The following is a 10,929-nucleotide window of genomic DNA, read 5'->3' on the forward strand; positions in this document are numbered from 1 at the left end:
TAGTTATTTCTTACGCTGGAAAGCTGGAATGCTTTGCTTTCAAAACTAAAATCCAATCCGAAATGGCTTGTGATTGGGTTGGAGGTGGCAGAGAAGAGGCACGCTTCTGGGAGCTATATTTAGCCGACCGTGGCTTAATTCCCTTCCATCTGGTTTTGAGCTCAGATTAACAAATTAGCCAAACAAGGAGCCAGACTAGACACAGTGAAGTCTAATGGTTCCTTAACCATCCAGGTTCTGGGTGAGGAAATTTGAAGACACATGCAGCCTGTTTTCTGCCCTTGATATAAAAGCAACAGGGCCACGGAAATAGTGGGGAGCGGGAAACAGCCATATTAATTGGTGGCAAGAGAAACAGCAAAGAATACTGGTATACTCTTAAGACTAACATCATAAATAATAATACAAGAATAATAAAGTTTTATTTATATCCTGCCTTTCCGGATGGATCAAGGTGGCTTACAGTATGAATAAAAATACCTAGTAAAAAAAAAGATAAAATACAGAACAAACCCATTATCCCTCCCTCTAACACAGTAACTTAAAATTCCCAATAAACAATACAATGATAAAAATGATAAGTTTATGCGGTAACTCTTTGGACTTTTCCTGTAAGCTCCCTGCCGTATTTCAGGAATCAGTGGTGTCTCTGCAGTAGCAGAGAGCCCTGCAACCTTCAGCTTCCCAAGAGAGCAGCATTCTCTAGGGCTCTTGCTGGCCCTTGGCATAAGATGGCCCTGGAGGTACTGGCCCCATGGCATTCATCTCCCTGGCCTGTCAGTTTGCTCAGGTCCTCATCAAGTGATTAGTCTTTGAGATGCCACATGAGGGTCCCCCCCCCCCCCCGGAGCTCAGGCAGGGGCTTCTCCCGTCCAGCCTTTAGAAATGGGAAATGAGCGTAATGGCTTGAGGAGCCATATACTGTACTGTTGGGTGCCTCTCCTGCTCAGGATTCATTCTTGTGCAACCTTGGACTTGGCAGGCATCGTGGATAATGCAGGCAAGGAAGTAAACAGAGCCACAGTCATTGCGTCAGGGCAGGGTTTTAAAGAAAATGAATGCCATTTTATGCTCACCCAAAAAACAGTAACAGCAACAAACAAACTGCACCATGACAAAAACAAATCACTCAAACACACAAAACAGAAATATTGTGACATTACTTCCGCATACCTAGTGTGGAGTTCTTTATGATTTACCATTCCTTTTCTTTTTTCAAATCCTGTTACGTCTGTCACGCTTATTCTTGTTACAAATCAATCTGTTTCAAAAGACATCTTGCCAAACATGAGTAACTTGGTCTGGCAGTCCTGTTATTTCTATATTTGCATTTATATACTGAATAAATGGATGCCGTATTTGTCACCCGTCCTGTTTTCTCTTATTGATTTAACAGTGAGTGTTAAATCACTTTTTCATTGTGGTTCAATGCCTGTACTGCAGCCACTCACTCAAAACCACAAGAAGGTTGCGAGTTCAAGACCAGCAAAAGGGCCCAAGCTCGACTCAGGCTTGCATCCTTCCGAGGAGGGAGCTAAAATGAGTACCCAGACTGTTGGGGGCAAATTAGCTTACTTGCTCATTAGCTTACTTGCTGTTCACCGCTATGATCTTTGGAATAGTGGTATATAAATAAAACAAATTATTAATTATTACATGTCAAACTCGGCGTAACCATTTGTTCATACATAAACCATTTGCAGTTTTCCAACAACACGTAACTTCTTCTCTTGCTCCTTACAATGACCAAATAAATAAATAAATAAATAAAATTTCAAAACATAGATTCTATTTGTAGTTATTTTTGGAATGAACTGTACTTTTAATGTAACAAGCATGATAATCTTATTCCAAATTAAGTTATCCATAGCCCATTGTGTGTTCCTAAAGTAAGTAAGCAATTTTCAGACTGTAGAGGATTCTAACGTTGCATTTTATGGGTAAAAAGGTTTCAGAAGTTTCTAGATATCTTGTGTCTTTAATCAGTATAATTGCATATCATTTTGTCCTTCTAAACAGATGCAGGCTTCAAAGTTCTCGGTGACACAGGAAATGGAGCAGATTGGAGATACTGTACAAATTAATGCTTTACACCTCCTCCTTGCCTATGTTTGAGTCTTAGCCTCTCTCACTCAGTTAGTTCTTACTAGGAATGAGTATCTTTCTTCTCTTCCCCATTGAATTGAATGGTCCAGTTATTTTTTTCAGCCATGGCACTGAAGAGGAACAAACCATTTTGCAGCAAAATATGCCAGATCGAGTTGCCTATGTTGTCAGCTTTCTTGAAAGTAAGTGTCCCCACCATTTGTTGTCACTTAGATATTTCATAGAATCATAGAAACATAGAATCATAGTGTTGGAAGAGACCCCAGGAAGGGCCATCCAGTCCAACCCCATTCTACCATGCAGGAAAACACAATCAAAGCATCCCCGACAGATGGCCATCCAGCCTCTACTTGAAGACCTCAAAGGAAGGAGACGCCACTACCCTCTGGGGAAAGAGTTTGTTCCACTGTCGAACAGCCCTTACTGTCAGGAAGTTCCTCCTAATGTTGAGTTGGAATCTCTTTTCCTGAAGTTTGCATCCATTGCTCTGGGTCCTAGTCTCTGGAGCGGCAGAAAACAAGCTTGCTCCCTCCTCAATATAACATCCCTTCAAGTATTTAAACAGGGCTATCATCATATCACCTCTTAACCTTCTCTTCTCCAGGCTAAACATCCCCAGCTCCCTCAGTAGTTCCTCGTAGGGCATGGTTTCCAGACCTTTCACCATTTTAGTTACTCTCCTTTGGACACATGGCTCCAGTTTCTCCAGTTAGCTCAGTTGGTTAGATATTTGTGGAATAATAGCTCACAAAATATTTGTTAATCCATGGTCTGTTGTCCTCACACACTTCCCAGAATCTCCTTCTGCTCCAATCCACAGGTGGAGATGGACAATTAAGTTGACAAAATTACTCCTCTGATGTTTGCTTGCCATTTCCCAATAATAATCCTAATAGTAATAGTTGTTGTTGATGTTATTCATGTACATCTTGCTTTCTTTCAACAATGGTACTCAAGGTGGCTAACAACCTATCAAAAACAATACAGTTTAAAAATACAAAAATGCTTTGTTAAAAGTATACAGTTACCTAAAAAGTAGTTAAACAATTTACCAGGTTGAAACAGGAAACATTTAAAATACTAAAATGCATTCAAATAGCCTGGACCCAAGCCACATAGGGCTTTATAGGTCAGAACCAGCACTGTGAATTGTGCTCCTTGTAGCCAGTCCCAGTTGGCAACCTGGCTGCATCTCTTGGGACCAGCTGAGGTTTCTCAGCACGGCTGATGAGCATCCCCTCTCCCCCAGCCCCATTTGTCTGGGCTGACGCTGCACAAGACCCCGGGTGGACAAAGGTGGGGCAAGCTGACACCATCCGGCTCACCTACCCGGGTCTCTGTAACACATTCCAGGTCAGCCATTCATGAAGAACCGGGACCTGGGTGGTGGTTGTTTCATTACAGACTGAGCTGCCATTTAGCAGCAGCAGAACCAACAGAGCACAGGGTGGCCTGGCAGGGTGATTTGGATCTTGGGGGAATGCAGTTAGGGGAACAGTAGCACCTCCACAGGAGTAAAGGATTTAAAGCTGAATTGAGGTAGAAACCAAGAGATGATGAGTCCACATTCCATAGCCTCTGTCTTTCCTCACCCCACAGAGGAGGAGGACACAGTCGGAGACTATCTAATTGTTTGTCCCAGGTAACTAGGTGAAAGCCTCTTTGCAAGACAGGCAGACAATGTAATCCAAAGGCAGTCATGAATCTCTGCTTTCCTTCCTTGACTGGCTGCTTTGACATCTCATTGTTAACATTCAGGGGTAGCTGTGTTGGTCATTTGATAAATACAAATAAAAATCCATCAGTGATACCTTTATTGGCCAACTGAAATGCACAATATACTTGTTGCAAGCTTTCGATGCTCCATGGGCTCATTGTTATCTCTGTGCATTACACATACGGATTTTGCACCTGCCTGAGATTTGGTGGGAGCTGCAACCACCCCTCATTGAGCAAGAAGTACTTCATCTGCTGCAGGCTATAACACATCCATACTTTTGTTGACTTGGGAAGGCTGGGAATTGAGGTTTGGTTTGGGGCAGGGGTTCCAGAATTGTCGTCCAAACCCTGCTCTTGGGAGAGATATTGTGATAGAAACCAAAAATCTGTTCTCTTTTGCTGCACATCTTCTTTCAGAAAGCTGTAAGCACAAATCGACCACACAGAGCCTGGTATCTGAGGAGAAGCTTCTGGCAGCTGATGAACTGGAACTAGGCAAGGTATTGGTGTAAATTTGAAGTCTGCTATTCTCTGCATTTGGGGCTCACCCTTGCATGCATGTTAACAGTTACTGGACCAGGGAAGGGGAGGTGGGACAGTTAGGTTTTGCAGTGGTACTTACTTGAAGATCTATAGTGATGGGCTGATCGGCGGTGTGAGCTATTCCTGGGCTTTAGAGGCCACAGTCTGCTCAAAAGAAAGCAGCCATTTCTGTGTACCCATCTTTTCCTTATACTGAAAAGGTTCTTAGGACATCTGCAGGCCACTGCGTTGGCGGCATGGGGCTTACACATTGTTTTAATCTTCTGGCTGGCAGGATGCACAGATGGAAGTTGTTTCTCCCCTCCTTTCGTGCCTTTCTTTGTGTGTGATTTCCCTTTGCCTCTGCCTCTCTCCAGGTGGTTACGTTGCTGCTTTATTATGCTTCCATGAGTGATAAGATTCCAAGGGAGTGGACCACCGTTGAATATGACCTCCAGGTAACACAAGCCTTCTGCCTACTGCCACAGGTTTTTCTATGTTTAGGTGGCTTGTTTGGCTTCTCTTAGACATACCCTTTAAAATAGGAATTTTTCTCCTTTGGAACCCACTAGCAACAGAATAAGTGCAGCAATGGCTGGAGTGAGTACTAGCCCAAGGCGTTTTGCAGACCCCAAATTGGCAGCCTCTGTCTTCACTGCATGTGAAGAAGCGGTTTGACATCCATGAAAGCTCTTCTTAAAATAGGTTTGAAGGTACTGCAGCATTTCTTCATCCCCCTTTCCCACGTCATGAAGTATTCAAAGATGGCCAAGTTATTTTGGCATGAGAGGCAGAAAAACCTGCAAGTGCTCTTTTCTTTCCCTGGCAATACAAATCCATAAAAATAATGATGAGGACAATGTAGTCAATAAGCAACCATTTGCTGCCTCTTTGTGGATCCCAAAATCTGCTGCCTGAGACTGCCACTTCACTCTGCCCAACGGTAGCTCTGGTTTTGGTTGAAGACACAGGAACATTTTCCAAGTGGTTACACATTCACAGTTCTGCCGCGGAGGGTGGGAGGTTTGGCTTGTTTTGGCACTTTTGCAACCTCTTCCGGCTTCCATCGAAGATTTCCATCGAAATTAAGCAGGCAGTCGTCAGACCGCTTCTAAAAAAACCCTCCCTGGATCCCCTGGTGAGAAATAACTACAGTGGACCCTTGTTATCCGCTGGGGTTTGGTTCCAAGATCCCCCGTGGATAACAAAATCCATGGATGCTCAAGTCACATTAAATATAATGACATAGCAAAATGGTGTCCCTTATAAAAAATGGAAAATCAAGGTTTGATATTTGAAATGTATACTTTTTTTGAACATTTTCAAACTGTAGATGCTTGAATCCGTGTATAAAAAATCCATGTATAAGAAGGGCCGACTGTACAGACCGGTCTCCTTTTTACCATTCTTGGGCAATGTGATCAAGAAAGCAGTTGCCTTCCAGCTCCAGGTTGTCTTGGATGAAGCCGATCATCTGGACCCATTTCAAACTGGCTTCAGGACGGGATACGGAGTTGAGACGGCTATGGTCGCCTTAGTCGATGATCTCTGTCTGGGTATCGACAGGGGAAGTGGGACCTTGTTGGTGTTCTTGGACATCTCAGCGGCTTTCGATACCATTGACCATGGTATCCTTCTGGAACGCCTAAGGGAGCTAGGCATCGGGGGCTCTGCACTCCAGTGGCTATGTTCCTCCCTCTTGTGCAGATTCCAGATGGTGAGGCCGGGGGACAGCTGCTCCTCTAAAAGAGAGCTGGCATCTGGCATCACTCAGGGTGCCATCCTGTCCCTCATGCTATTTAACATTTACATGAAGCCGCTGGGTGAGATCATCCAGAGACATGGGGCGCAGTGTCATCAGTACGCTGATGACACCCAAATCTGTTTCTCTATGTCTCCGACTCTTGCAGTGACTAAAGATGGCATCTCTCCTCTGGATGCCTGCCTTGGGTCAATAATGGGCTGGATGAGAGAAAAAAAACTCAGACTGAATCCAGAGAAAATGGAGGTACTCATGATAGGTACCTTAAGTCCAAGGATGGAGGTTTATCAACCTGTCTTTGATGAGGTCACACTTCCCTTAAAGGACAAAGTTTGCAGTTTGGGAGTAATCCTGGTTCCATCTCTGCAGTTGTCATCTCAAATAGATGCGATGGCCAGGAGTGCTTGGTATCAGCTTTGGTTGATATGCCAACTGTGCCCCTTCCTGGACTGAAAGGACCTTGAAGCAGTGGTACATGCACTGGTAATCTCTCGTTTAGACTTCTGTAATGCGCTCTGCTTGGGGCTACCCTTGTACCAAGTTTGGAAGCTTCAATTGGTCCAAATGCAGCGGTACATCTAGGTTTGACCATCTAACACCCGTGTTAAAATCTCTTCACTGGCTGCCAATTAGCAGAAGGCACTCAAAACAGATCTCTTCCGGCAGGCTTATCCATCAGACTCCATATAAAAGCTTATGATGATGTTCCACTCTCGACTAAGATTACTGGCTACTGATGAACTGTTTTTAGAGACTAATAGGAATGTGGTAAATTCAGTATTAGTGTTTTATCAATTGTATTTGTATTATTGTATTAATTTATTGATGTAATCCTGCCTCGATCCTTGGGAGAGACAGGAAATATAAACTTATTATTATTATTATTATTATTCCCCTGTGTGTTGCTCAGAGGCACAGTTGCTCATGATGCCTGACTTCTCATCTTCCTCCTCCTCCTCCCCTTTCCCCATTCAGGCGGAGATGGCCAAATTCCTCAACTTCATGCTGTACAATGAAGATTGCCTTGGTGAGAATCTGGAGATCTTTCTTCAAAAGAAAAGTAAGTGCCGGGTGAGCATGCATGATTCAGTTGCAGGGGCCCAGGTGAGCCTGCTTCCACAGCCTGACACCTATGTGCATGTGTGGCTTGCGCTTACAGCTGCCCCACTGAGGATTTGTCAGCACACCAGGGGGGGCAATGTGTCTGACAGATCCCAAAATGTGTCTCTCACACAACACCAGTGGATCTCTGGCTTGTGAAGTCCTTTCTGTATGTGGCTGAAAAGCTTAAAGGCTGACTGATCAGTCGAGAATCTACTGTCTGTTGAGGTGCAGGTTTTCTTGGTGAGGTTAAGTCATGGGGGTTCAGAAAGGGCTTTGTCAAGCTGCTGCCCTTTAGACTTCAAGAGTTACTCTTTCAACAGAGTGGAAACGGGGTATAGTATTAGTATAAGAGAAGGCAAAGAAGTATGAGAGTGAAAGAAGCTGCTAACTGGGCATGCTTGTAGAGCATGCACCGCATGAGCAGGAGTTTTAAAGACCAGAAATGTGTGCTGATGCAAACTATAAGAGTTTTAGGCTGAGTGTAATGATCTATCCCACACTTGAATACTGCCCACAAACATTTGCATGTGGAGGTGCTCTGTCTGATAGGGGAACCTCTGGCCTGTCCATGGTCTGTGCTCATAGGCATGCAGCATCTGCACACTTTTGCTGGCATTGACACATGGCACATCTGACTATCGACCCACCATATGGAAAATGTAGCAGAGCAGACATTGGCAGCCTCAGCGTGTGCTTGATAGGGAGAAGGGGGTGACATCTCAGAGACTGTGGAAAAGGAATGGTAGTCATTATCAGGAGGGTCCCTACATAGATTTTTTGTTGTGTTTGCAGTATTGCTTCTTGTTTTGCCCTTGGACTTACTGCCTCTTGATGTCATTGGACGTTCCTTTATATTTGGGAAATGATCTGTTTTTCCCTAGTTATGCTCACATTCTTGATTCCTGATTCTGTAAACTTCTCATATCTCCACTTCATTTGCCTTTGTCTAAGTCTAGCTGTTGGGGATTGGAGACCTCTGCATTGGTGGAAACTGTTGAAGCCTTTTCTTCCTCAGCAAGTTGGTCTGTCCACTTGATACATATTCCAAATGGGTGGCTGTAATAGTCCCTTGCAGCACCACTCCCTCCAAAAAACAACAACAGAGGCCTGTGGCACCATGAAGACTAATATATTTATTACAGCATGATCTTTCATGGATGGTAGCCCACTTTATCAGCTGCATGAAGAGCTGTTCACAGTTTCCAATATATAGACTCATAATTCCAATCTTACCAAAGTAACAGATTCTTATTACTCTAGGTATATTATCTGGCTTACCTATGTTAGAATGTTTATGATGAGTGTACAGTTTATCTAGCTTGCCAGTACTAATAACGCAGTTGTCACTCTAGTTTCTGTTTCCCTTTGAATACCCTGTATTGTTTTACCCCAACCACAAGTTCTGTGTCTATGCGTGTGTGCATGTTTTGAAATTCTGGATAATGCTTCGAGCACCTTCTGAAGTGGGCTATTGTCAAAGGAGCCTCACAAAATACATTTATTAATCTTTAAGATGCTGCACAGGACTCTTTATTGTTCCACCTGTTAAACTGAATTCTGGCATTTCTTCCACTGGTGTTGCTCAAAAGTGATCCCTAGACTTAAAGTTTGCTCCGCTTTGCCTTTGTGTGCACTGACCTCCTGCCTGGCCTCTTCTTCCTCAGTGCCTCAGACATGCAGTATCTCCAGGCCCAGTTTGGAAGAGACCACCCCACCAAAGCGAGAAGTGCACTTCTTGAAGCTGCAGAAAGTTGCATCTTCATCCAGTGTCAATAAGTAAGTGACTCTTGCCTTCTCAAACCTGCTGGGAGTTATCCTTGTGTTCCAATGCCATGCAGCAAGATTGCAACTCATGCCAAACCTAATGAAGGAACAAAGTCAGGGAGGGCAAGGAAGTTGATGAAGCTCCATTGGAAGTTCATTTCTTTATCCAGCACATCACCACCTTGTAATGAATTTGTATCCCTGCAGTTTAAGGGGAAAAGGAGATTCTCTGTCTGAGAGAAGAAGCGACCTAGAGATGGTTAATTCCCAGGGCTGTCCAGGCATGGTTGAGCTTTTGTGATCTGAAAGGTTTTCCTCAGTATAACTAGGGATCCCTTGACTTCTTTCTCAGTGCTTCACCCTGCTTTAGCCCACAATAAGCACACTTGCTCTCTCAACTCCTACTCTTTTGGAATTTGGTTTTAGCTCTTTGATTCTCTCTCTCTATTCTTTTCTTTTACTATCTTATCCCTCCTTTCTGTCTCTGTGTCTGTAGTCTTTAAAAATCAAACAAATTCTTCCTTTACCTCTTTCCCTTCTTTGGCTCCTGTGAGGAAAATTCCTCCAAGTCTTAGAAAATCAAAAAGCAGCACTGTTTTGAGGGGCCAGGGCTCTGTTAGAATCTAGCTCCCTTTGTGTCGTGTCTTTTTAGATTGTAAGCCTGAGGGCAGGGAACTGTCCAATTAAAAAGATTGTATGTACAGCGCTGTGTACATTTACAGTGCTTTATAAATAAAGGTTAAGAAGAAGAAGAAGAAGAAGAAGAAGGAGCCCTGGTGGCGCAGTGGTTAAATGCCTGTACTGCAGCCATTCACTCAAAACCAGAAGGTTGCGAGTTCAAGACCAGCAAAAGGGCCCAAGCTCAACTCAGGCTTGCATCCTTCCGAGGAGGGAGCTAAAATGAGTCCCCAGACTGTTGGGGGCAAATTAGCTTACTTGCTCATTAGCTTACTTGCTGTTCACCGCTATGATCTTTGGAATAGCGGTATATAAATAAAACAAATTATTATTATTATTAAATTAAGAAGAAGAAGAATTTAAGCCAGACCCGAAATACCCAAAGAGGTTGCCAAGTACTTTGTACATAAAACCCGAAGATTTGCCAAGTACTTTGTAGATAAAATCACTTGGATTTGCTCTGACTTGGATGCTGGAATTGATAGAGGTCTGCTGGATGTCAGTCTGGTCTCTGCTTGCCTGTGATAAGGGATACTTTTCACTTTATGCAGAATCTGGACAGGAACTGTGAGAGCCACCACAGTTATGAGTTGGATCAGAGGGGGACTGCCTCCATGGGTAGGTAGTGGGAGCCATTAATGCCTCCTTACCATAAGGCAGGGACCCAGAATGCCTGAAGGAGGCTGTTGTGAGATCTGTATTGAAAAACCCTTCCCTGGGCGCAACTATAATGGACAGTTATCAGCCATTCTCCAGTACTCCACTTTTGGGCAAGGTACTAGATAGAGCATGTGGTGATCTCTCAGTTCCAGGGGTTCCTGGATGAGATGGACAAACTCGATGTATTTTGGGTCTGGTTATGGGCCAAAGTTAGATTTGGTCACCTTGGTGAGTGATCTGCATCAGGAACTGAACAGGAGTGATGTGTCCCTGTTAGTCCTGCTAGAATTCTCGATGCATTTTGATACCATCAACCTTGGTATCCTTCAGGGTTGGCTTGATGGAATGGGGTGCTTAAAGCCACTGTCTTACAGTGGCGCCAGTCTTTCTTGGAGGAGCGATCTCAGAGGGTGGTGCTAATAGATTGTTTCCTTGACCCTCAGGGTGCTCTCTTGTCCCCTGTGCCATTTTAACAGATACCTGAAACTGCTGGAGAGGTGGTCAGGAGTCACTAGTATGCTATTTTCGGGTCAGGTGTCACTACAGTAGTATGCTGATAATACCTAGCTCTGTTACATATTGATTGACTGATTGAATTTATATGCTGCCTTTTT

The 10,929-nt window shown here is 43.9% G+C and overlaps 1 protein-coding gene across 3 annotated transcripts in view; it reads left to right on the plus strand.

The window, feature by feature from the left end:
* The window catches only part of NUMA1 (nuclear mitotic apparatus protein 1), a 182,722-nt gene that overhangs the window by 114,973 nt on the left and 56,820 nt on the right, over nucleotides 1-10,929 (plus strand). For all 3 annotated transcript variants that reach the window (XM_042458107.1, XM_042458108.1, XM_042458109.1), the window contains exons 2-6: nucleotides 2,209-2,288; nucleotides 4,243-4,325; nucleotides 4,725-4,805; nucleotides 7,085-7,169; nucleotides 8,878-8,989. In XM_042458107.1, the coding sequence (XP_042314041.1) occupies nucleotides 2,249-2,288; nucleotides 4,243-4,325; nucleotides 4,725-4,805; nucleotides 7,085-7,169; nucleotides 8,878-8,989 (401 nt within the window). In that variant the 5' untranslated portion in view covers nucleotides 2,209-2,248. The remainder of the gene's footprint in view (nucleotides 1-2,208; nucleotides 2,289-4,242; nucleotides 4,326-4,724; nucleotides 4,806-7,084; nucleotides 7,170-8,877; nucleotides 8,990-10,929) is intronic.

Source organism: Sceloporus undulatus, chromosome 3, assembly GCF_019175285.1.
Source record: "Sceloporus undulatus isolate JIND9_A2432 ecotype Alabama chromosome 3, SceUnd_v1.1, whole genome shotgun sequence".
In the NCBI taxonomy this organism is placed as follows: domain Eukaryota; kingdom Metazoa; phylum Chordata; class Lepidosauria; order Squamata; family Phrynosomatidae; genus Sceloporus; species Sceloporus undulatus.